Genomic DNA, 27791 nt, shown 5'->3' with positions numbered 1-27791 from the left:
AAATAATTATTTTGAATAAATAAAATCAAAATAATTAAAATGTAAGGCCAAAACATGATTAAATAATTAATGAGATTAATTATTACGATAATTAAATACACATTAATTAGGGAAATGACCAAGAAAAATAAATAAAATAATTTATGATAAATGTTATACTCATTTTATCTCAAATTAATTTTAAGAAAATTAAGGGAAATTAATAAATCATTTAGGATAATTTTTGTATCCATTTAATCCTACATAAATTATATATTAAGCCCCCAAAATATATAAGAGTAAAATAAATTGGAAAAATAAATGTCACATTTATTACAAATATTTTGTAGATAGAAAATGGAGCAAAAGGGATTAAAAAAAATCAATTTCAAACAAGCTCCAATGTTGGAAAAGGGTCGGAATCTGCTGTAGCCGAAACTAAGAGAAATCAGTGCAGCAGACCTCAGTCACTGGATGAACGTTGGGCGCCCATCCAACGCACGAGAGTCGCCCGCATCGTCCGCTGCAACAGAAGAGACGCACGTTCGCGAAGCAGCGGATCGACTAACGCATGCCTCATCGTCGTTAACCTATATGCGAGGGAATGCCCAAACGCGTATAGAACGCGAACGGAGCGTACCGCAATCGATTTTATTTCCAAAGCGACGTTGTTTCTTGTCTAGTTTGTCTCTTTCTCGCGACGACGAACTCTATAAGAATAGGTCCATCTTTGATTTTTCAAAGATACAACTTTGTCGTTTCTCAACCTTTTGACTTCGTTCAAAAGGTGAAATGATTAAACTACTTTGGTGATCATTTCCCCTACATCTTGAGGCATCATTGCAGCCTATACATGCAACTTGTTAAAGAAAAATCCAAAACACTGGCCTTTTGACTTAATCCGACCCACTTGCTCGACGAACCAACTTTGGGAGGCTATAAATAGCCACCTTTAGAAAAACCAAAGGTAAGAGATTAACTTTCCCCATCTCAGTCAAGCCCAAAGAAAAATCCGTCATTAAAGTTGTTTAAGCTTTTCTGAAAATTTGGAATTTTCGTGTAAGGCCTTAATACTCTGATTCAGGCATTTAAGAAGTTTCTCTAAGAACTTAAGGAGTGTTCTCTAACTCAAAATAAACTTCCAATCACACTGTAATACGAATTGCCAGTTTGTCAATTTCATATCTTGCTTGATTGTCTGATGTTTTGATTGGAAATCGATCCTAAGATCATTTATAAGCTTTTTGTTAAAACAAAATCCGATCAAATAATTTAAATAAAAAACCCCAAATTCAATTTTGAAAAATTTCAAAATTGGGTTTCTGTTATTTAAGAATAGTAGCTCAGAAAACTGCCAACATGTTTCTAAGGATGTTGGAAACATATTTGAACCAATTCTAAATCATCCCGATCATTTTGATCAAAAATTATTTTTTTATAAAAATAAAAATTTTAGTTCTTGAATTGGTTAAAATGAACCGCCATTGTTCATTTTTTGTGTATTAATCATATGAAGCGTAAAAAAACTATTGGCAAACTCTTTATGCTTCATTAAAACCTAAAAAACAAAAACCCGTTTTTTTGTATCAAAATTGTGTGGGTTGTATAAGACATCATCCCGATTGAATGACACATCAGGATAATGTTATAAATGATCATGGGAACTATGTGAAGCTTCTCATGCCCTTGGATCAAAGGATCCAGACCTCTAACGAAATCATCAAAATGTTCTTGAGGACCGAAAAATCTAGCACAGGGCTAACCCATGACCGAGCATCCTTGGCAACTAGGACCGAGTGTTCTTCATACGACCGAAGAAAGTTACCTCAAAGTTAACCTAGGACTAAGGACTCCTGCACCTAACCGAGTATCCCTGTATTCGACCGAAAACTTTCTGCACCCAAGACCGAGGACTACCGCATCCAACCGAAGATTCCCACACCTAGGACTGATGACTCCCACATTCGACCGAGAGTTCCCGCACCTCGACTGAGAATCGCACATAAGACCGAGATTACCGGTCCTAGGGCCTGTTTGGTTCCATTTTTATTATTTTTTTTTTGTAATTTTAAATCCTAAACCATTTTCTAAAAAGTTGAAAAATTAGAAAATGATTTAAAAATATTTTCATAAAAAAATATCTTATAAACGGGATGTTTTTCAGGTATATTCCTCATTAATTGTCGACATCAGCCTCATGTACTAACATTTAATTATTGTCGTTACAATTTTAAATACACGAAACAAATGAAGAATAATTGATTAACTAAAAGTAATAAAACAAAATTTTCAAAAGTCTACCGTTTTAAAAACGGTTACGGAGGATATAGCGCGAAAACCTTTTTCCCGAATATCACCAAATATCGAACAAAAAAGAAACTCTGGTCAAAAATACGCTTGTAAAGTATAATTTTATTGATTTTAAAAATAAATGACAACACTTATCAAATAAATAATTTTTTTAATTAATTTAAATACAGATTTCTTTAATCAAATTTTAATTTAATTATTTTAAATCTAAATAAATATTTTTTAAAATTCGATCATAATTAATTTCAAAATGTCAGGACAATTCAAATTTATTTTTCCGGAACAAGGTTTTTTCTAGGATTACAACATCTCATCAATTGTTTATTAATAAACTATGTAACATGCTTACAATATAAGATAATATAAATTTTGAATTAAAACTTGATAACCTGACCAGAGTAATCAATAATGGTCCTTTTTTTTTCAATGCCAAAATAATAAAGGCTATTGTTATTTGAGTATTTGGGCATGATCATATTCATACACAAAGTGGAGCTGAAAACCAACTAATTGGTCTGATGGTAGGCAAATGTCTTAAATTACTTTCCATAATCAATAAAATGAATTAAAGCTGACAAACTCACCCTCAGAATGGAATAGCAAATCTTTGTACCTTAATTTCACAGCATGGACCCAATTGTTTCTACCAAGGGAAAAGAAAGATTTTTTTACCTTTCTCTTTTGTGTTCTTTTCCAAGAAACCTTCAAAATCTCTTATCTACTTCCATATCTAAGCTACCACATTGCAATCATGGTGATATATCTATGAATTCCTAAGAAACATAACTGGATCAAGGTGACCAGACTTTCTTTAGTATTTCAATTTTTTAAAACCAGCCATTTGATCCAAACTTACATTACTAATTCAGGAGCCATACTAGTCATGGAAGCAGGCAGCAGTAATTCATTCACTATCTCAGGTTTTTATTGTCTTTAAATCTGTTTTTTTGGGGTAATGATTTGAACTAAATATATAAATGTTTTGTAAATTTGTTAATTCAGCTAACAGGACATCAGAGTTGGAGACCCTACAGAAAGAACTAGAGGAAAAGCTTGCGAAAATTCAATATCTCAAGGAACAAATCGAAGAAACTAAGGAGCAGTTGACAAAAAAGAATAAGAAGTTAATCCAACCCGAGAAGATAGAAGCTTTTAAGACCTTAACCCGCAAATATAACGCAATGAAGGAGGAATACAATGTTCTATTGGCCGAGTCAAGAAAAATAACCAAGTGAAATCGATGATAATGAGCTTTTTTTAGTACAATTATTTATTAGTTCTTCCTTCTAGACATGCAAGTTTATTAACTTATAAAATATGGTATGATTAAATTAAAATGAAATGATGGTATGATTATATTTAAAATAGATATTTATTTGAATTCAAAATTAGGTTTTATTATTAATTTAAATGGTTATAATACAGCAACGTAAGTTGCTTCAAACCACCAGCAACTTCCAATTAACACCATACACGTGTCACATTACTTAATCCAACAAGTCCCTTCCAGTGACAACCTGCCACGTCGTCTCCTACGTGTACCCTTCATTGACCGTTGATCTCGTTGGCTTTCATCGACCGCCGTTGATCTAATTGAAGAAAAGCTTGTGGCTACCATAATTTCCTTTTTTATTTAATAACCATTTCTTCTCCTTCCTCTACCATAGCAGTTACAGAGATCGTCGTCTCAAATCTAATCTCCGTCGCCGGAAAACAGGTGCCGCCGGGAAACAGGTACTTCCGTGCCGGCGTTCAGGCTATTCAATCCACAGGTATGGACAATGTCCTGTCACGATTTCGCTTATTTTTTTTGGAATTTTCAATTCTTCGATCAAGTGAGCTAGATTGATGATCATAGATAGATAGAGATTACTGTGTATTCTGAATTAAGACTTCTTGTAAGATTGTTGTGTGATCGGAGATCTCTCTTCATGCTAATTTAGTAAATCTGTTCGCTGTTACTGACGGCACGTACTGTGCATGGATGGTATGAGTAATAAGAACCGAACATTCGTAGCTAATTGCTAGTTGAATTTTCATACAGGATACCTATCTTCCTCATAGGTTAGCGAGACTTTTGGAATTAAGAACTGTGTAAGGCTGGAGTATAGACCAATATTGAGAACAGACTAAGAGAATGAACAATTACTGTTGCTTTTAAAGGAAATGATAGAGCTAAGATCACATATGGAAGCGAATTCTAGTTAATGAGCAGAATAGGTTGTTATGTCAAAGGTGGAATATGCCGTATTAGAAAGTCATTCGAACTTCTTTGTTTAAGGCACGATAAATCCTCTTGTTGATTGATTGATTGTTAGAGCTGTTTGATTTCCATTTGTTTTGAAAATGATAGTGCTAAGATCAATTGGTGAGTATGATTTCCTTTATTCAAGTGCTTCTTTTGAGTCCAATCTAATAGAATTAGTATGTAACAGTTTTAGTAAGTATATAGTGGCATTGCCTAGTGGTTTGATTTCAAATAAAATTCAACCTTTTATGGTGCCTGCCTGCAACTTTACCCGAAAAACATAAAATAATGGAATTTTTCTTATCAAAAGAGCTGAATTGGATTATGTGATGAGCTATGAAGATGAAATCATGTTTATTTTCTTCTAATCCAGGGCCTTTGTGCATCTGAAACATCTACTTCCCATAACATTTGCTCCTAAGTTAGTTTTGGCATGGGAGCTTTCACAGTATCAGGCTCATCATCACGTTCTCCTTTGGGATTGGCTGCAGCTTTCTCATCCTACCGATCTTCAATTAAAAAACCTGTGATTTTGGCATTTAAGACAGATAAGACAAAGAGCACAGCCCTAGTTACACCAACTGAATCCATTTCCTTACCCACGGAGAACCCTAAAGATAAAACAAAAAGGTTGAGGCTGACTGCGAAGCATGTTAAAAGAGTAAAAGCACTTGCAACAGTTGAATTGTCACCCTGCAATTTGGAACTGGATTATAATGAAGCCGCTGCCAAACTCGAAAACTTATTCAAACTAAGCCCTGAAGTTGAAGATATCTCAATAGAAGAGGATATGAGCAACATATCACGGAAAGGGAAGCACAAGAAGGCAAAGATTGATGAAGAAGATAACTTGAAATCACAAAAGAAAATTGGTAGTAAAAGAGTAGTCAACAACAGAAACAAGGTTCCAAAACGACTAACTCTTGAGAAGAGGATAGCTTTAAGAACACAAAGAGAAGGTGAATTAATATCTTCTAGACAGCAAAGCAAAGACGAAGAGAATGAAATTGACCGGATTAACAACCTTGTCAAGGATTATTCTGTTTCAAGAGAATCAGTGAGCTTGGACTGGAAGAAGATGAAGATACCTTCTGTACTACCTTCCACTGAGTCTTACTGGCTTTTCCAGTTAATGCAGCCTATGAAGGTGAGTCTACTGAAAAATGACATTCTATTTCCTTGTATCAAGAATATTTCTGATTCATGTTTATTCTTCAATATAAAAGGCGATTTTTCAAGTCAAGCTAAGCTTGCAACAGGATTTGGAACGAGAACCCACAGATGGTGAGCTAGCGAAGGCAACAAATTTGACTGTTGCTGAAGTAAGAAAGCAATTGGGAGTTGGTCAAGCAGCCAGAAATAAACTCATTAAGGTATCCACCTTTTTCTATCTTATCATTATTTCTCATCATAGCTGCATTCAAAGCTTGGATGATTTACTCAACTAATTTCCAAACAGACTTTCATTTTTTTATCGCACATTTGATAAAATTGAAAACTAAGTGTTAAATCGGTGATTGTTGTTGTTGCAGCACAATCTCCGGCTGGTTTTGTTCGTGATAAAAAAATATTTCCAGGAGTTTTCTACCAGCCCCAAGTTTCAGGACCTCTGCCAAGCAGGTGTAAAGGGACTGATTACAGCCATTGATCGTTTCGAACCTGAAAGGAAGTTTCGCCTCTCAACCTACGGTTTATTTTGGATTAGGCATGCCATCATCCGGTCCATGACAACATCAAACTTTACCCGCATTCCCTTCGGCCTGGAATCAGTATGTAAAGCTTCTTCCTCAATGACTAAGATACGAAGAAAGAAACATTCACAATGAATAATGAGCTGTTTCTTGTTGTGCAGGTTAGAATAGAAATCCAAAGAGCGAAGCTGGAACTGTTGTTTGAGCTGAAGAGATTACCGACAAACGAAGAGATCATGAAGAAAGTTGGAATCTCTCCGGAGAGGTACAATGAAGTAATGAATTCATCGAAACCGGCCTTATCTCTACACTCAAGGCATGCTACAACACAAGAAGAACTCATTAACGGAATAGCTGACACCGACCACGTGGGAGGCGACAAGAGGAAGAGACAGCCCGCCCTTCTTAGACTTGCCCTGGATGATGTGGTAATAATAACATAATTACAATATTATATAGTTTTGTTTTATGTTTTATTCATCAAGACCAGGTTCATTCTTCCACAGCTTGATTCTCTGAAGCCGAAAGAAAGCTTGGTTATCAGACAGAGATTTGGGTTAGATGGAAAAGGCGAAAGAACGTTGGGAGAGATTGCGGGGAATTTGAGTATTTCAAGAGAAATGGTCCGTAAACACGAAGTGAAAGCTCTCATGAAGCTCAAACATCCTACCAGAGTTGATCACCTTCGCCATTACGTTTATTGAAACAGACACGACCATTCATTCAATCCACCCCCAATTTGGTCAGTTTATTTGAAATCTCCTTTTTTATGCTAATAGAAATCAAACCATTACTATTGTGTTGTATATATATATATATCATCAAGTACAAAGGATATGAGAAATCACAACAAAAAGTTCATATTACTAATATTTTATGTAACTTAGAAAACTAAGTGTATATTAGATTATTTATATGTTTCTTTATTTGACAAAAGATTATCTATCTAATATAGTTATCTTAATCAACTCAAATCACTCAAGTAGATTAAGTGTAATGAGTCCTAACTTTCTAGGCCAAAGTTCTCATATATTTATATAAAATGAATGCATGTAATTCAATGGATAAGAATTGTATGTTTGTTTCTTAAGTAGAAAGTCATCGGTTGGCTCTACTCCGAACCGATTCTTTCTACCGGAAGGTAGAAAGATGGTTGGTAGGGTTGGAGTTGGAAGTTCTAAGTTCTCGGCAAACTTGACTCAATGTACCGAGAAAGTCCCTCACGATGACAAATATCCTAAGAGGATTCCCTTGTTCATCAACCTTATTCACATCCCCATGAAAATACTCGGTAATCTCCCCCACGCTCGACAAAACCTCATCTTCGTCGACACGCAGCTCCTTCACACTCTTCTCAGCGCGAGATAAAAACACCGTCATCAACTTGACAAACTCCCTACTCATCTCATCCTTCCCCAACCGCTCCTCCACCAGATTCCTCAGCTTAACCGTTCCATCCGACAGGTTCCGCATGGACGTAGCGAGCACATCCAAATCAATGGTGGCTGTTTTCTTCACATTATGAAGTTCAACGCTCAAGCTAGAGACTAAATCCAATCCCATCCTCCGATAATCTTCTTCCTTCTCCTCCGCATTCTTTCCGTCGCTTTTCTGATATATCTTCCCCATAATGCTCTCGGAAGCATTCATTCCTTCCGACCTGATCATCTCTTGAACCACGAAATGGAGAAGTGTCGTTCTTCCATCTGTCCCTTTAATGTCGGATAGTTTTAGTAGGGCGTCGAGTTTGAACGCTTTTGCCCCGCCCCTGAATGTTCCATCGTTCATCCTGTTACCCGTTTTGAGAACCGCTTCTAGTAGTTTTAAGAAAAGTCGGCTTGATCTTAATTCCTTGCAAGCTTCCTACAAAAACAAATAAACAAAAAAGTTAATGCTGCAAAGTTTGAAATGTAGTTTTCGAATTTGATCATGACAATCACAACCTGCAGGATTGAGAAGGATTTGTGGAGAAGGGCGGCCTCATCGTCGAACGTTTCTTTGTAAAGCATGGATTCGATTCGGTGAAAGGCGAGGGGGATGTTGAGAATTCTCTTGACGAAATGTTCGGCCGAGCTTAATTCGTTAACGTCACCTTTGTAATTTGAAAGTTTAGATTCTTCTTCTTTAGTTAGTGTCATTTTGGCTAATGCTTCTAGCTGCTGTAGGCATAATCCTTCACCTACATTTTGTGTTCTTAGACTATTAGTATATTATTTATGGATTTACCTTAAGATTTTGAATATAATTCTTTTGTTTTATTATATAAAGTTTAGGGTTTAATGTCATAGATGATGTGATTCTCGATCTATTTTTTTTAATTTTAAAAAGTATTTTTCATTCTATCGAGTTACCCCCTTTAAAGAAATCAATCATAATCAATTCAAACCTAATGAGTGAGTGGTCAATTTAACCTCTAAATAACATTTAACTAAAATGAATTATTTAAATAACTCAAATAAAAAAGTCATTCAATCTCTTTGAAAGTTTTGTTTTATTAAAAAAAAATTAAAAAATTATATATATCACATTCATGTCTATCAAAGCACTTAAAATTTATCAATAAAAATTGTGTAACTTTATTTTGATTCATTTTAAATATAAAATAATATTTTAGTAATTTAATTTAAAGAAATCTCAAATAATATTTTTTTTATTAAATAAGATTTTAGATTTGAAATTTAGTTAAAGCAAGTGTTAAGGTATTTTTTTATTATTATTTACCTTTTAGCAGTGCAGCAGAGACTTGATCGGCTGTGGCGTTCACAGCCTTAGATAATATGGTTATATTATGAAGTCTCTTGGCTTCAAGAACATGCTTCTTCTTCTTCGTATAATTATTAGGGCTCGAACAATTTGCTTCATCGATGATTCCCTTGTTTGAATCTTTAAGTTGATAACCGAAGAGAGATTCAATCATTTCCTCGTCGAATCTGTTGTTGGTTCAAATTCTAAAATCAAACTAAGGAGGATTATCCAATCAAATGGAGAATAGAATAGAAGAGATATGGCTTACTCGAATGAGCTTCCTCTCAGCTTGTCCCAAACCGTAGAACGGTGTGGTCCAGCTCTTACTTTGTCCCAATGGAGAGGCTTCAGCTTCGGCAATCGACTTCTTTCTTTCCCCAATGCTGGAGGATATGCCAGTTTTTTTACAAGACTAAGCGGAGGAGGAGGTGGTGGGCATGGAGGAGGTGGAGGTGGTAATGCAGAAGAAGAAACTGGATAACCACAATTGGTTAAGTTCATCGGAGGAGGAGGAGGAGGAGGCAATGGAAGCGGGGAAAGTCTCATGCTAGACGAAGAGTGGAAAGACTCCGATAAATCAGATGAATGAGCTTCACCGGAAGGCTCCAATTTCTCAGCGGTGTCAGATTCATACTTTTCAGAGTCTGCGCTGTCGTGGATTGAGATTATCTCCGCGTCTGCGACGGAAGATGAGTCGCGCCCGAGGTTGGAGTTGGATCTTATCTGCTCATGGAAGGTTTCGTAATGATGGGTATCTTTAAGAGGAAATGGGTGAGGTTCTAATGAAGTTTGAAGTGAGTTAATGTAGAAAAGATCGATGCTTTGATTGGTTACCATTTTTGTTGGTACACTTTTAATGCCTTCTTCCTCTTGCGTTGTTGAAATTATTATATTCGTAGTTGTTGTTGATGTCTTCTTCTCCTTCAAATACTTATGGCAGAACAAGATGAGGCCAAACACACTTAACATCAAGATGAATGCTGAAGAGATAATAATTGCCACCAGTATTTTCTTTATTCCACCGTCATTCCTTCTTCTTAAATCTTGTTCCGGTATCGGAATTGGAACTTCATGGACCGGCCGAGGATAATGTGTGGCCGGAGCTGGTGCTGGAGACGGGGATTGAGCTTCGTTTTTTCCATTGGAATTTGTTAGTCCAAGGAAAGTTCTGAACTTTATGAAGAATAGGCTTTCATCTTGTTCTCTGTCATCCATTCCAGCAACTTTCTGGATATGGTGGGGATGGTTTGAGTTGAAGTCATCTGGATTGTGTGCATTAATGGCGGAAACAAACAGAAAATGGGTGGTGGTAATGATGAAGAAGAAGAAGTAGAAAAGGTGGATTGCAGAAGCCATGTTTTGCTCTCAGGCTCATACATAAATCATGAACAATCAATCAAACAATCTCCTTTTCATGAGAATAATAATATGAAGAGAGAAGATGATGGTGATGACCCATCTCTTTCTTCTTTATCATGTCATTTTTTTAACCCATTTTGATTTACTGTTGTACATCTACAAAGCCTTTGGGAGGAGACCTGTAAATGGAGGGGATGAATGTAATTTACAGAAAGTCTTAAATGCTACTCCAAGGAATGACTGAAATTGTCAGTTGGAGATTGGTACTGGTCCTAACTCTAGTTTGTTCTCTTCTTATTTGTACTCTTTTTTCACCTCCATTAATAATTCATTCTATTCGCCGGTCGCTGTTTTACACTCTTACCTAGTTTTTGGTCCACACCTCTCTCTCTCTCACACACACACATGACACAACTAAGTAGAGTTACTTAGCCATTGTAATCCAATGACTAAATGTTGTTGGGTCCAAATTGAACTGATTCCTAAACCCCAACACTAATTTACTATGGGAATGATGAGGGGGAAAGACTTTTGATGAAAATGATGATTAGTCCTTTTTCAATGCACTTACTTTTTATTTATTATGAATCATTCCTTCATTCATTACCAAAGTTATTAATTTTGTGTTTAAGTGTGCTGCATTATATATATATTTATATATGCACACATGTGAGTATACATGTGAATGTTTTGTAGCCTTCTTCTGCCTTCACAGGTTAGGTTACTGTGTTATGGGACCCATGGCCCATAACACAAACAAACCACCGCCACCCAGAATTTGGCTTTATGGGTTTTGCTTGTGACATAAATTAAACCCTTTTGCTTTTTCTTAAGCCCACTCCAAATCCCCAAACACTTGTGGTCTAGCTAAGCTAAGCTAATCCAATCCATTACAATAAATTTTATGTTGGCTAAAACTGATTTGATAAATAAGTTTTTGATTTTGAGTGTTGAGGTCATTGCTTCCTATGGTTGTTTTCAACCACTAAGCTAATTTTGTTACCAACACTATCAGCTGAAAATGAAAGAAACTTGACAGCAAAGAAAAGGCAGGCATATGAGGAATCTTAAATTTACACCAATCTAATCCAACCCAACCCCCCCACTTTAACCTCTAAGGCCTTTCAAACAAAGCCATTTCACTAAAATGGGAAGGAAGAGGACCGGGGAAGCAAAAATAGTTGGCAGAAGTAGACATGCCATTAATATCTAACTATCTGTACTCAAATTCTTGACATGAATAAATAGACAGACAATGAAATCACTGATTACTACTCATCTAATTATTCCATAAGATAGATTTTACCGTTTATTACTCCATATTTTAATGACTCCAGCTGCCAAGGATTTAAGACTTCCCCAAAATGATGATGATTCCTCGGGGGCTTCTTCATGCTTCTTAATGGCCATGTCCCTGCAAATAATAATAAGCAACACAATGTATGTCAATACTGCACAGATACAAGGCAGTACAATTAAGTATTAAATTGAAGCAATCACATATCAATTGATTTAACTGTTCTTCTTAGGCCTAGTTTAATCCAAATAACCCTTTATTCCATCATCAACTAAAATACATAATACCCTTCTTAATTTCTTCAAAGGGCATGCTGTCTTATCACCTACATTACAAAGGCCATATTGTATTCATATCCATTATCAAATAGGGTTTTTTATATAAGAGAAAGAAAAAATTTCTCAAACATGCTCTTTTATATAATCTATACATTTCTCAGCTATAAGAGACCAATTAATTGGTGAATATGGGGATCATCGTCGAGGAGGTTTCATCTTGGATTTTATTCCCAAAATTTCACATGAGCTAATCATATGTTTTGACCAGTTTTGATTATGAAAAACATTCTCACGTGTAAATTTATCACAAATTAGAGGAAGAATACCAGAACTGAAGCCATAGAGAAGAACAAAACTTACTTCTCAGATTTATCTTTGTGTAGGTCACCTCGATTTAATGTATCCTCAAAAGACGCTTCTTTTTTCATATTGTGTTTCACTTTTCCAGAACGGTACAAATCTTCCCCAGCTTTCTTCCTCGACTCTTTACTTGATTCCACAGCATCACTTAAATTGCTATCCTCCCTTGAAGTTACTACCTTTTGAGTTTTATCATCTACAGTTGAATCTTTGACGAATTGTTTCTTTTCTTTTCTCTGCTTGTTTTTAGCAACGAGTTTCTTTGAAATTCCTTCAGCTTCTCCGTCATTCACCATGGGACTTTGATTTGAAAAATCTCTAGATGTATCAACCTGCATGGAAAATGACCCTCAAATCATAATGCCATGATAATGAATGATCAGAGTATATACTGAGCAAAAAGACAAAAAACAAATTATGGATGCCCCATCATATTATAGGTTTCTATCTAAAAACTTAAGACCTGTGACTTTTCGACACAAAGTCCACCAAAAAAACATATGAGTAGAACTGATTCAATTCTTACTTCGGGTTTAGTGTCTAGAGTTTTCTTGGGCAAAACACCACTAAATGAAGAGGTAGGATTTGGTGTTGCCTTATATTCAACATTTTGGACAGTAGAATCGCCAAGTACATCATCATTAACTATTTTCTTAGATTGATCCTTGATTTTACATTCCTTGGTCAATTCACTGCCGTTCGCTTTGGGAATGATGGAAGGTTTTTTCTGTTCGACGAGTTTTTCATTCTTCATGTCCGAGGAGGATGTTTTATATCCGTATTCAATCTCTTGAAGAAGTTGTCTAACTACATAATAGGAGCCTCCAACCTCAAGCTTAGCAGCAGAAACAGAGGGAAATTTTCCACCATTCATTGATCTGTATCTGGAAAAGAGTTTAGTAGAAAGCCACCAAATTATTAGAATGTATCCACATTGTATAGAAAGATCATCATCCATGTTCTTAAAAGTACCACAACATACCACTTACAATTCATTGTTCAGAAACCTTACAAAGTATAAAGGTTCATTAAGATAGTGCAACCTAACAACTTATAATATCTAGTATAACAATATCCAAACAGAGACCATACTTGCAAATATATGATTCCATCAAAGCTTTTCTCTCATCTTTGGAAATCCGCTTTCTTACTTCCTGAGCTTTTGGAACTTCAGAAGGAGCATGAGCAGCAGAAGACCTCCCACGCCGATTAAAGCTGGACACCCATAAGAGACGAGAAACACCTGCTTATTGTTGAAACAAATACAATTAAATTAATCATGAACATGAGTAAACCCGCATAATAACCTGCTTATTTGCTTCAGAAAATGTAACTTACCTCGTTTGGGGATCAGCAGTGAAGTGGCAGTAGCTCTCCCTGATGATAAACGAAGTCGTCTAGCAACAAGCATTTCACTACCCACCGCTGCATTTTGAACAGGTAAATTATAACATCATAGGCTAAAAAGAATCTATTAAAGAAGCAAGATTTGGTGACAAGTTTTAGTGCAAGTCAAATGCTTTGTTCAACAATTCTGAAATAAATAAATAAAACAACAGATACCCACAACCGATAAGCCACAAATTAAGCAAACTAAACAGTCGCCTAACGAATAAACCCCTAAATTTTCATATAGTTGAATTGTTTGAGCTTACAACAATCCATCCAATGAGGGAGGCATTTCGTTCGGTTTAGATAGAAATCGTGCCTGTGGTAACCTAATGGGCATCATCAGAGTAGAATGATGACATTTTTTTAAAAAAGAAAGAGAGAAAAAAGTAGGGATGGCTTACCAGTGCTAGAGATGAACTGAAGTGAGGTTTATAGTGTGCGATCTGAAGGAGCTACAAGTCCGGTGAATGGACTAAAGAAGGCAAGCAAAGTGAGTAGAAGAAGAAGAAGATAGAAAAGGAGACCAACGGAAGCTACCGCCAGAGAGTGTCTGTACGTGACGGCTTGGCCGGAGCAGACTTAAGCAACCCATCAAGGGTTTTGGGTTTCAAGTTTTGGAAACAATTTTGAATTTGTCAAAAGTTTGTATTTCTTTTTTTTTTTACTTCTAAAAAGTTTGTAGTCCATTCTTTATTTTTATTTTTTTTTATATTAGGATCATTTATTCAAAAATATTATATATATATATATATATAATAAATTCTAAACTCTAAACCCTAAACCTTACTTAATATCACTTATTAGTTAAATTATGAATTTATTTTTTTATTTTTATTTTATTTTTATGACTTTTCAATTCATTTATTTATCAAATATTTTTTATTTATTTTTTATAGTCTCTTTTTTTTCTTTTTTTTAGAGAAAATAATTAATAATATGAGAGAATATTCTACTTATCAACCTACGTAGACATCGCTGGATCAGTCGCTGTCTCAAGTCGCGCTTTCTATCATTTTTCTATATATATATATATATATATGGAAATTTAAACAGATGACCCTAAAAATAGGGTAAATTGAAGAAAGTGATGGTGCATAATTTAAATAACGCTGATGACCCTTTTTTTTAATGACAATTGTACCATTGCGTAACGCAACTCCAGTTGCGTGACGCAACCGGATTTTTTTTTTCAAAATTTTTTTTTTCGTCTCGTGATTGCGTGACGCAACTAGGGTTGCGTGACGAAACTGGGGTTGCGTGACGCAACTGGGGCATTTTCGCCCAAAAAATTTCATAATTAAAATTTTTTGAAAAATAAAAAATTACGTCACGCAACCTGAGGATGCGTGACGCAATAGGGACATTTTCGTCAGAAAAAAAAGGGTTACCAGCGCTATTTAATTTATTCACTCTCACCAAACGCAATTCACCATGTTTTTAAGGTCATTTGCTCAAATTTCCATATATATATATAAAATATATATATATATATATATATATATATTAATGAAAAATTCATGAAGGAGGGTTCAAAATAAAAACAAATAATAATTTAAATGACTCCTTGGTGAACAAATAGGAAAAAATTCACATTTAAAAATTTAATTTAAAGGAATATAATTTATTGTTTTATTTATATACAAAAATATAATATTAAGATCCATTAATTTAAGAATTTTCAATATACTAATTTAGGGGTCTCTATTTGTATGAGGCCTTACCGAAATACCCAAAAAATAATGCAAGAGATCCAAATACTTCAAAGAAAACTCCGCATTCAAGTTGGAGATGAAGAATCGGCAAAGAGAGTCAGAAGATGACGTCAATATTATATCATCAACATACAATAACAAGTATCATCAACATACAATAACAAGTATGTCATGTGTTCACCCTAACGAAACACAAACAATGAGTGATCTGAAACAGTCCGAGAAAACCAAGTGTGGACACAAAATTCGTAAAGCGTTTGTTCCAAACTCGAGGAGTCTGCTTTAAACCATACAATGATTTCTTCAAACGACGGACATAATGAGGAAATGAGGAGTCTCTAAACCCAAGAGGTTGATGCATGTATACAACATCATCAAGAGTGTCATGGAGAAAAGCATTCTTTACATCAAGTTGATGAATTGACCATTTCTTCAATAGGGCAAGACAGAGGATCAACCGAATAATGGCTGGTTTGACAACAAGACTGAAAGTCTCCCCACAATCAACGTTAATCTGTTGAGTTTTTCCAGCACCTACAAGACGAGCTTTATGTCTCTCAAAAGATTCATCAGCACGACCTTTATTAGTAAAGAGTCTAAAGACCCATAAAAAACTAATCATATTAACATCACTTGGACGGGGAACCAACTCCCACGTCTTATTAACAATTTAAGCATTAAATTTTTCTACATTGATAACTTCTAGTTCGGATCATGTAAGGAGGTGGAGATGAAAGTGTAAATTGATGATGAATCAAATATTGTGATGGAGGATCATCGAAAAAATCATACGAGAGTGGAGTGAACTGAATTTCAACAAAAAGAAAATGAGACTCATCAAAGATGATGTGACGATAAATAATGATTTTATTATTTGATATGTCAAAACACTTATAGCCCGATGATTTAGTGGGTATCCAAGAAAGACACATGGGGTAGAGCGTGGAAGTAGTTTATGAATCACCGTGGATTGAAATAAAGGGTAACACAAACACCCACATATGCATAAATGGTCATACGTGGGATCTTTATAGTACAAACGTTGTAACGGAGTAACGTTTGCCATGTGTTTATGCGGAAAAATATTTAGGAGGTATGTGGTCATCTGGAGAGCATGATACCAAAATGAGGTGGGTATCTTGGCATGAATGAGTAATGTATGAGTCATATTATTGATAGTACGAAATGTGAGGACATTAGAAACGAAATGTCATCCCATGCGTGGACGCAAATTCCTTAAACGAATGATTATCGAATTCTCTCCCATTATCACATTGAAAAGATTTTATATCCCTCTCAAATTGAGTTTTGACGAGTGTCCGGAATTACAATAAAGCACTAAAGACTTGGGATTTATGAGATAAAAGGAAAATCCACAAAAAAGATGAAAAGTCATCGAGAAACAAAACATAATATTTATGGCCATAGAACTTAACACATGAGACGTTCATACATCACTATGAAAAATGTCAAACGGTAACAAAGAAATCGAAGTAGAAACCTTAAACGACAAATGAACATATTTTCCCAATGAACACGAAGGACAAATATGAGAAGCATGTTATTTATTACAGTGAATTAATTTATTTAATCTAAGAGATTCAAAACTAGAGTTGGCAGGATGACCTAAGCAACTATGCCACAAGGATGACGACAAAGCAGCAAAAACAGAAGATGACACATGACTCCCAGTTGTGACCAGCTATAGATTTCCCTAACTATCACATTTCATTAGACACGTCCCTGTCCGAAAATCCTTAACAGAAAACCCAAAAGGATCAAACTTAGTAGACACAAAATTATCCGTAGTGAATTTACAAACATATACTAGATTTTTAACAAGAGCATGAGCATAGAGAACATTATTCAAAGTAAGTTTAGGATTCGAAGAAGAAATAGTGGTATGCCCAATATTCAAAACCAGAATCGTATTACCATTACCTACAAGAATATCATGTTTAATGCTTGAATTGAAATAAGACGAGAGAGTACGTACCTTTTTGAGATGTCATGTGAGACGTCGCACCAGTATCCATGTATCATGTTAGATCAGGAGACGTAATATCAAAGGTATACATGATTGCTTCAATGTCTGTCGGAGTTGGTGGAGACTAAGCCATGTATGCGTTTGGACGCGGGCCAAAGAGACCCGACTAATGTTGTGGCGTCGATGGACAAAAGATGGAAGGAGGTCCCTTCCATTGAGTTGTTGGATACGGGCATGGATGAGAAGCCCGTGGTCACTTCCAAGACAATGATGGTGGGCTTTAATGACCAGCCCATTGTTGCGACTAGGGAGAAAGAGGCTGACTTTAGACTTGGTACTGTGATTGCCCCGATCGACCCCCATTACGAGAGCCATTCTTCTTTAGTTTATATTTAGATCCCCACGATGACATATGTTGTGACACATTCGTCACAGACGCGTCGGAGACAAGAGCTATACCCGGCCACCCTCTTTGCCAAGCCAAATTCCTCCAAAATCAACATGGATCGCGCTTGGTAGAACTGAGGCAGATGATCACTCTGTCAGACTAAAGTCGTCACCCCGTTGTACGCTTCCGCTAGGACTACGACCAACTACAATTTGAGGCGGTCGTTCGAGATCGGGCTACCGATGCCTTTCAACTAATCGGTCAAGACTTTGAGACGTTGACAATAAGTAGTGGCCATGGGCTTCGCCTCCATGCCCGTATTCAACGGCTCAATGGAAGAGACCTCCTTGTAGCTCTCGTTTGCCAACGCGACAATAGTAGTCAGGTCTCCTTGGCCTGCGTCCGCAAGCATACATGACTTAGTCTCCACCAACTTTGACAGGCATTGAAGCGGCCATTTATACCCTTATATTATGTTAGGATTGGGTACAACAATAGAGATGAGGTCTGACTATGTTGAACGCTTACACACTTCGTTTGATATTAACTGTTAAAAGTTAATATTCGTTTCTATTCTTCGCAAGTCGTCACAAACTCTTGAACGGAGTTCAAGTGCAGAACAATTTGTTTAGACTTGAAGCAGCAGGAGAATGGGATTGAAAAGAAATGAATACAAGAGACAAGAGATTTTATGGATGTTTGAAGTAAAAAGCTCATATGTCACCCCTTCTTCTCAACCTTGAGAATGATATTCACTAGAAGATTTGGTTTGAATACAACACTTGTACAAACTCAGTCGGACAACCAGGACTTAGACACTGCCTATTTCTGAACTCCTAGCACACAAACACTCTGTTGAACATAAACAAATTCTGTCAACTTACAACACTGAATACTCACGCAGAATAAGTAGTATGTAAAACAACTTTAACACTCTAGCAAGCTTGTAAGCTCTTAGGACTTGAGAACTTGAGAGAGTAGAGAGAAAACTGGTGTAAGGACAATCAAAGGCAAGTTAATAACTGATTATTATAAGTATAAACCGGTTTCAACAGATATGTAAAAGGTGTGTTCAAAGATTTTCCAAGGTTGTGAAGCAAATTGTCCTATGTCTTCGTAAGTAGGCAAACTGCAATGGACGTATAACGGACAAATTTGCTTCAGAGGACACATGTCCTAATTTGATTGGTTGAGTTCTAGGATAGTACATCAGAAAATATCTTCCTTTGATTTATCTGTATTAGATGATATTAAGCCAAATTTTTATTAATGGGATTACGATGTACGAGAAACGTACAACTCAGAGGGTTTGACTAGTCTTGTTTCATATTAGTCTTTTATAGATCTGATTTTGCTGTCGTGTTAGACTGCCCATAGCGAATGCTTAATCGGGAGCTAAGATTGATCAGGTACAAGAAAGCGCTTATCCAAAATATCGAACGTGGGAAATACTGAAAGCTCCTTGTGTATAACTGAAGTGGTAAAATACAGAAAGCGTCATGATATAATACTGAACTAGTAAACTACCGGAAGACTTGGATATAGAGCCGAGGGTGAGATAAACCAGAAGCGTTTATCCATAAACCGATCTGGATAAACTATCGGATACTTCTATAAAATACCGATTTGATATAAAAATCGAAAGCTCACAAACTACCGAACGCGCCTATAAAATACTAATTTGATATAAAAATCGGAAGCTCACAAACTACTGGACTCGCCTTTATATAAAACCGAAGTGGATATAAAACCAGAGGTATTTATCTAGGAACCGATCTCGATAAACTACCGGACGCGTTTTGATAAAATACTGAACTCATATAATACCGGACGCGTTCCAATATAAAATCGATCTCATATAATACCGGACGCGTCCCAATATAAAACCGAAGTTATAAAATATTGGACGTGTCTTTTATATAATACCGAACTTGATATAATACGAATTTATAGATAAAACCAGAAGCGCCTTTTTGTAGAAACCAAAGTTTGATCAAATGTCGGATTTGATCAACTACCGGACAATTTTTCTTTCCGGTTTTCTTCAATCTGCACAAAGTTAATTTAACACAACTTAGTTTTTATTTATACACTAAGAATTGATTAAATACTTTAACTTAACATATTACGTGTAGCTCCGACATGGTACATGGACACTGGTGCGACGTCCCACATGACATCTCAACAAGGTACTTTCTCGTCTTATTTCATTATAAGATGTAAACTATATATACAAGATTATAATATTGAGATCCAATAATTTAGAGATCTCTAATATATTAAATGAATTATATTTATTATATTGAGATCCAATAATTTATGGATCTCCAATATATTAAATTGATTACATTTATTACACCCCTGCAATCGAAGTAGGTGGATGATGTATGTTGATATTGGATCGAAATTCTTCAAAAAGAACTCTCAAAAGCCCCTTCGTGAAGATATCTGTAAGTTAAAATCGAGATGGGACATGAAGAACTCGAACTTGACCGCGTGAGACCTTCTCGCGAACAAAGTGAATGTTCATCTCAATGTGTTCGTTGATGTTGAACGGGATTACTAGAGAGGTAGATTGTACTCATGTTATCATAGTAAACAAAAGTAGCGATGGGAACCGGACAATGAAGTTCTATGAGTAAATTTCATAGCCAACAAATTTCTGAAACCACATTCGCAACCGCCCAGTACTCAGTATCGAGAGTTAGCCACATATCTTTATCTTCATTTGTCGATAGCGGCAGTAGAACAGGGACTGATGGGATGATTTGATGAAGGACCCGATGAGAACGGGCATGGATCTTGAACAACTCTGTCCATGTCGTGTATTGAATGTTTTCCAACTCAAGAACAATAGAGACATGATTCTTGATGTTGGAAACGGCAAGGGCCATGTAAAATCCTTGTTTGTTACTCGCCATTGAAAAAGAAAAGTGATTGAAGAAAAGATAAATAGAAAATGAACGTAACAGAGTGATTGAAGAGAAAATGGTAGAAAATAGACCGTTAGCCTAAGGCGTAGCGGAAGAAAGAAGAGAGAAAAACCTTAGGCAATACAATTTATTGTTCTATTCATTCCAAGATGCAAACTATATATACAAAATTATAACATTGAGATTCACTAATATAGGGATCTCCAATATATTAAATTGATTATATTTATTATATTGAGATCCACTAATTTATGGATCTCCAATATATTAAATTGATTACATTTATTATAATTTTTTGTCTCTAAAATGAGGACATACATAGATTTGAGAAAAGATAAACAGAATAGTCGTAGATATAATCAACAAACAATACATCAAAGGTTGGAAATATTGTTCGGATTATAAAATTTAAAACTATAAATTCAATCTTGTTAAATAAAGTGTCAAATTGAACAAAAATACCATATTAATTCAAAATTTGAATGATGGAAAAGAAATAATGCACACTTGCAATAAAATAAATAAGGCAAAAAAAATCACAATTTTTTAGTTTTTTTTTCTAAAAGGAGAAGGAAAAAAATGTTATATATATTAAACTGATGTTGTGGCGTGGACGGACAAAAGATGGAAAGAGGTCCCTTCCATTTAGTAGTTGGATACAAGCATGAATAAGAAGCCCATGGTCACTTTCAAGATAATGAGGGTGACAATGAGGGTGGGCTTGAATGACTAGCCCAATATATATATAAATATATATATATATATATATATATATATATATATATATATTTTTATTTTATTTTTTACATTTTCAATATGTATAATTACACATTCACAATATAATCACACACATTTCATTCTTCACTGAATCTTGTATTAATGGAATGATCATAGAACTAACTATATAGAAACCTAATCCGAAATCAAATTATTAACTCTTATTATTCTTACCTTAACCAAATTAAAACATTCTAAAATTTTGAGACCTCTTACAAAAAAATATATGGATCAAATTGTGGCATGAGCAAAGGTGATTAATTTGTCTTTTATCTTCCTTTATTTCAATGGTGATATCTTTTACAACTAATATATATGTTCTTTTTATGTGGTGAAGAAGGTATTGGCACCACGCTAAAGGTCTTGTTTTCAATGCCAACTATATTGATTATGACTAGAGAATTTACCAAATCCCAAACAAGCTTTGCACCCATCATTTATATATTAATCCATTTTCAGACCTGTCTTAACAACCCACTATACATGCAATCGTGTAAAGCCTCTCAAATTTTAGAAAGGCCTATTTCACTAATAACAAGACTATTTTTTTTTATTCTTAAATATGACTGTTTTACCCTCCCATAACCGATAATCCTTACTGCGGATCAATTTTGGTCAATTATTTGAATTTTATGTTAGATTCAATTGTGGGTTTGTAAGAGAAAACCTAACTAAATCACATTATTATATTAGGCTACTTGTCATTTCATTGACCCAAAATAATTTGTGCCCATTAGACATACCTGCACCAGTCTTTTGGGCTGTCAGTTTGTCATTTATTGTTGTCCATATTATTATATATACTCCATTCCTTTACAACTAGTTAGTATTTTTTTGGGTATATATTATTTTATATAAAAAAAAAACTATTATGAAAGAAATTAAAAAGAGTGAAAATGACATAAAGAATAGCCGACAAGAGCATTGAGCATGTGAATCTATTGGGATTTGTATGATTGGTTTTGGTGTTGTCTTTAAATAAGATTGGCTTGTTGATGATGTTTGCATTCTACATCATCATTATCAACATGATTGTTAAAATCTTAATTTGTTTTTATTTATGTATGAACTAATAAGTTAAATTAATCAAATATAAAGTCACAAAATCTTTTAAGTTTAAATTTAAACGTGGGATTGTGTTAACTTCCCAAATATCAAATCTCGGTCACTCAAGAAAACGAAATCCATTAAATGTTATAGATAAAGTACACCAGACACCGTCATGAACTATTTTCGTCGCTGGACCAGTGAACCAAACAATTGTTTTGGCTGATTTAGAAAATGGAATTTTATTTGAAGCAAAAAAATCATTCAATAGTAGGGAATATTAATGGGAGTGAAGAAAATAGCTAGACGAAGTTGATATTCTTCATATTTATTATATAAAGATTATAAATTGGGGAAAAGAATTCAAATATCATAGTTAATATGTGCCTTAAATGGAAAATGGAAAACTATATGAGCTAGTGTGAAAGTGACACACATTCATAAATGGAGGATCTGTCGTGGGCCTCCCAGATATATTGCAAATTGAATGAGTTCAATTAATCTTATTTCACCGTGGCTAAAAGCTAGGTTTATGTATATATTCTTCTTACCCGTTTGGATTGGGGAATAATTAACATAAATTCATATATCCAAAGTATTAGTTTGGTCTTTAAGTTGCTTAAAGTTTTTGTTTGTAATGTTTAGTTTGAAAGAATAAAATACATTTTATTAATCTATTTAATTAATTGTGAATATCGCAATCAAAATCAAATGATAGATTTCATAAGAAAAAATAATAAAAGTTAGAATATGATTTGTCATAAAGTTTTTCAAGAATATCAAACATAAAAGCACAGTTATGAATAGTGAAGAGGTGAATATGGTTTATTATGTTTAGTGACTCATATTTATAGGGTTTTTATGGAGCATTATTAGGATCAATCATGACCCATCCATGAATTATATTTAGTTTGGGTTTGAAAAAAAAATAAATTTAGATTGAACTCTAATAAAATAAAGGAGAAATTATGAATGAAAAAATAATTTTAACATATTTTTAGAACTAGTTAAACAAATAGTTAATTAAATTAAAAATATAAAAAAAAAAATTAAGGGTTATGTCACCTTTTTTTTTACGGTAAAAATATAATTCTTTTCTTTTTCGGGTGGGCTTAAATCAATATCGGTTTAATCGCCCTCTCGTATTAATGGATCATGAACATATGATCATATCTAAACAAGCATATATGATCTTCATTTAAGCAAAAAAAATAATATATTTCTATGTAGACTTGAACATATTCACCTAAACTACTAATCACATTACAAAAAGTAACTAGTTGGCTATTTTTATTTTAATGTCAACATATATATATATGTTTATAATACTTCTTAAAAAAAATGTTGCACAAGTCCAAACACTTTTTAACCTTTCAGATTGTAACTTGAGGAGGACATAACTATTTACAACATTATGCTGAAATCTTTACATGAGAGATTTTAAAAACTTAATTGTTTTGTTTGAGGACTTTTAATCGCGTTAATATTTCTTTTATAATATTTTTTTTTTTAGGTTAATGTTGTAACTGTTTAAATTTGGTCTTATTTGCATTATAAGTTTTGGTTCTATCTTCATTTTGTTGTTGTTGTTAGGTTTAAACTTCATCATTTTTATACTATAATGTTTGGACATTTAAAAATAAGGGCTATAATGTGTTTTAAAAAACAAGAAAGAAGGAGACCAAAAGAAAAGATTGAGTAATGAGAAATGGCCTTTTAGTCCTTGGAAAATACAATTTATTATCTTAAAAGATAATAATAATTAATTAATTAATTAAGAGCCGTCCAACTTTATCCTAAGATCTTATGGGTAGCCAATGGCGACCCATCATTATGACTTTGGGTTGATGATGATGACACACTAAGTCGGTGTTATGTCCCCACCTTGTTTTTATTTATTTATTTTATTTTTATTTAAAACAAAACTGCAGTTAAAAAAAAAATAATGTGAAAGACATGAATGTTTGATGACGTCAGCTTCGCAACGTTAGCATCCTCATTTGATTGTTTTTATGTAAGGGTGATGTTGAAATGAAAGCCTTTTTCATCTCATTTTCGATTTTTTTTTCTTCTAAATATTAAAAACATAAAGTAAACAACAACTTGTAGCCAGTGGACAACATTATCCTTAACTTATTATTCAATTATAATAATAATAATAAATTAACTTGGCTCTAATCTAATTCAACCTCAAAATTAACGTCACAATCATATGATTGGAAGTATTGATTTCTATATATAAAAAAACTAATATTTGTTGTCATTTTACAAATAGTTTCAATAATGATGGCTTGGCTTTATATTAATTTTTAAAATACATAATAAATCATAGTTAAAATTAATAAAAATATATAGTTAGTAACTTATTAGATAGTTTAAATGACACAAATTTGGTTTAAGATTAAATGACTTAGTTCTTATGACGCTCTCTCATATTTGTTTTGGAAAGTCCGTAAAATTGGTCGGGAGTTAATCGTTCCTATGAAGAATTTACGAGATCGATAACATATTGTGTAACGTTTTTTTCATGTCATTCTTTGTCGTTACAATTAAATAATTTTCTTATCATTTTTAATATATATGGACCACTAAAAAATAAATGACTCGAGTTTGATTCCAATCAATACAATTTTAAAATGTGGGGACTAAATTTCCTTAAAAAAAATTAAAATTAAAAGATTACACTGTAATATGTTTAACTAAATGATTACACAATCATATTTTATGGGAGCTCATTTCTTAAAAAATTTCGTGTTCATTAAATTTTGTTATTTTTGTTTAATCATTGATAACTATTTTGTGTTGTGTTTTTTTTTAAAATGTTTTTATTTTGTCGATGAACTTAAAAGAGTCTTATTTATATCATTTTGCATGGATTATTTTTAAATATATATATATATATATATATATATATTTATAAGTAATAGAAATAAATATTAATAAATAGCTGAAATAAAATAAACAACTATTTTATGTAATTTAAGTTAAAGAAAACGTGGGACTATTTTATGAATACAAAATGTCCACCTATATAATGAATTCCCAATTGGAATTTAGGCAAAATGTGACTTTTCATCACTTTGCATGTAAACGGAATAATAGAACAAATATGCAGCATAATTTTTGTGGGCATTAGATATTATTATTATTTAGAGTAATGATAGGGAACGCGAATGTGGGGTTGCGAATGTCCGCGAAAATAGAATATTCCTTTAAACACCGAATATTCTTTCTTCTTTTACTAATTATTTTTTTTCTACTTCTACCGATTAATTTATCCTATTATCACGATTAATTATTTCACTAATTTTTTTTTATATTTATTATCTCTCATTTAACTGGTAAAATAACACTTTACAACTTGTATTTATTAATTAATTTCTTTTTTCACTAAACTCTAATCTCTAGATTCTAAACTCTAGACCCTAAATTTTAAACCCTAAATCCTAAATCCTAAATCACAAACCCTAATTAATATCATTATTTAGTTGTATTATGAATTTATCTCTTTTATTTTTTTATATTTTTATATTTTTTCAATTTTTTTATTTATCAAATATTTTTTATTTATTCTTTATGCCCTCTTTTTTCTTTTCTTTTTTATTATTTTTTTTAATGACTTATTAATATTTTTTTTTAGTTTTATTGTTTATAAATGTTTATCTAATATTTTTATTCTCACGTTAATTATTTTCTCTCCACAATTGGTGGTGACTAATTATTAATAAATTAATTTTTTTCACTCATTTCTTATAAATTTATAATTCAACTAAACTAACTTAATAATTAGGGTTTAGGATTTAGAGTTTAGGGTTTACAGTTTAGGGTTTAAATAAATTAATTAGTGAGATAAATTAATTGATTATTGAGAAAAAAAGAAAGATAAATTAATTAAAGAAAGAGAGAATATTCCGTTTTTAAATAGAATATTCTATTTTCGCGGACATTCGCGGCCCTAAATTCGCGTTCCCTATCATTACTCTATTATTTATTTGTGGGCAAATATCTTTTATTCATAATCACATTTTTCCTCGGACAGTTTATGTCCATATATTAAATAAAATCTATATTATGACTTCTCAAATTATTTTAATGAGAATTGATATTTACACTTTTTAGCATTAAGTTTTTAATCCATTTTCTTCTGGTCAGTATATATATATATATATATATATATATATATATATATATATATATATATATATGTTTGAGTGTACTTTATTAGAATATTTTCACAATGGTATATTATTATCAAATCTCTCCCAATTCATATTTCTATTCTCTTTTCTTAAATCTCAGAATTTGGGATTCTTAATGTTATACAAAATGAAGTTTTATTTTAACAGTTTCAAATGCCGTTAACTTATTATTTACGTAACATTTTAAATAAATAAAATACTAATCACTAATTTAACTATCAAATTTTAGCGAATCAAGAGTTTTTTACTACCGATTCTCTAAGAATTGGTAGTCAAAACCCTTACTTTGCTAAAATTCGGTACTTAAATTAGTGACATGAATCTTTTGTTTATTTATTTATAAATGACACGTAGATAATAAGTTAATGTCGTTTAAAACATTTAAGACAAAAGCTCATTTTGTATAATTTTAACAATAAGAAGTTTCAAATTGTGAGATTTAAAATAAGATGTTCGAAATTTCAATTAGTCCGGTAAGGAGTCTCAATTTGACAATTTAGTCATTATTTTTTATAAGATATTTAGCTTTTTTGTTGTGCTTATCCTCCAAACTTCACATGTTATTTACCTTCAAACATTTTCTTTCTACACTTATTTATGGGATCATCCCATGTGTAAACACCATTCTTCATCTTTGTGTGGAAAGATTGTGTTTGTTAGGTTGAAAGATTGGTGAGCTAAACTAAATGCTAACTTAAATGTGAAGGGAATGAGGGGATCTAATAGTGTGGAAGGTTGAAAAGCCCTTATTTATTAATGAGGGTGGACCACATCAATATTTGTCAAGATCTTCAAAGATTATTTTGTTTCAATATAGACTAACAATTTCTAACTTATGTGCTTTCACTCTAATAATTTGGTCTCAACTTTCATCATACCTTTCACATAGTACATAAGATCATCCTTCTTCACAAAGTTACATTTTCATTTATTTATTTTATTATATATTAACACTATTATTAAGAAATTAATATTTTTCAATAAAACTAAAAATTATACACACATTTATTCTCATAAATTATTAAAATTGTATAAATACATTTAAAGTTAAAAATTAACTAAAATAGTAAACCGGTTGTTAGAATGATG

At 33.2% G+C, this 27791-nt stretch overlaps 4 protein-coding genes across 4 annotated transcripts; 1 reads left to right on the top strand and 3 right to left on the bottom strand.

Moving 5' to 3' along the window:
• The first annotated feature begins 3947 nt into the window (after positions 1-3947).
• LOC124921253 (RNA polymerase sigma factor sigE, chloroplastic/mitochondrial) lies at positions 3948-7196 on the top strand. Its single transcript, XM_047461881.1, has 6 exons — positions 3948-4061; positions 4911-5684; positions 5764-5910; positions 6070-6306; positions 6390-6656; positions 6735-7196. Exons 2-6 carry the CDS (start codon positions 4971-4973, stop codon positions 6930-6932), a joined length of 1563 nt encoding a protein of 520 aa, XP_047317837.1. The 5' UTR covers positions 3948-4061; positions 4911-4970; the 3' UTR covers positions 6933-7196.
• Positions 7066-10505, bottom strand: LOC124921254 (formin-like protein 11). Its single transcript, XM_047461882.1, has 4 exons — positions 9242-10505; positions 8950-9158; positions 8172-8407; positions 7066-8091 (listed from the first exon to the last, which is right to left on the bottom strand). Exons 1-4 carry the CDS (start codon positions 10327-10329, stop codon positions 7360-7362), a joined length of 2265 nt encoding a protein of 754 aa, XP_047317838.1. The 5' UTR covers positions 10330-10505; the 3' UTR covers positions 7066-7359.
• Positions 10506-11516: 1011 nt separating this feature from the next.
• Positions 11517-12593, bottom strand: LOC124921908. Its single transcript, XM_047462615.1, has 2 exons — positions 12268-12593; positions 11517-11746 (listed from the first exon to the last, which is right to left on the bottom strand). The coding sequence occupies exons 1-2, from the start codon at positions 12561-12563 to the stop codon at positions 11635-11637; spliced, it is 408 nt and encodes a 135-aa protein (XP_047318571.1). The 5' UTR covers positions 12564-12593; the 3' UTR covers positions 11517-11634.
• Positions 12594-12715: 122 nt separating this feature from the next.
• LOC124922348 lies at positions 12716-14279 on the bottom strand. Its single transcript, XM_047463085.1, has 5 exons — positions 14061-14279; positions 13923-13985; positions 13606-13692; positions 13360-13510; positions 12716-13151 (listed from the first exon to the last, which is right to left on the bottom strand). The coding sequence occupies exons 2-5, from the start codon at positions 13930-13932 to the stop codon at positions 12716-12718; spliced, it is 684 nt and encodes a 227-aa protein (XP_047319041.1). The 5' UTR covers positions 13933-13985; positions 14061-14279.
• Between the last annotated feature and the right edge of the window lie 13512 nt (positions 14280-27791).

Source organism: Impatiens glandulifera, chromosome 1, assembly GCF_907164915.1.
Source record: "Impatiens glandulifera chromosome 1, dImpGla2.1, whole genome shotgun sequence".
Lineage (NCBI taxonomy): Eukaryota > Viridiplantae > Streptophyta > Magnoliopsida > Ericales > Balsaminaceae > Impatiens > Impatiens glandulifera.
This window is presented reverse-complemented; position numbering and strand designations above follow the sequence as displayed.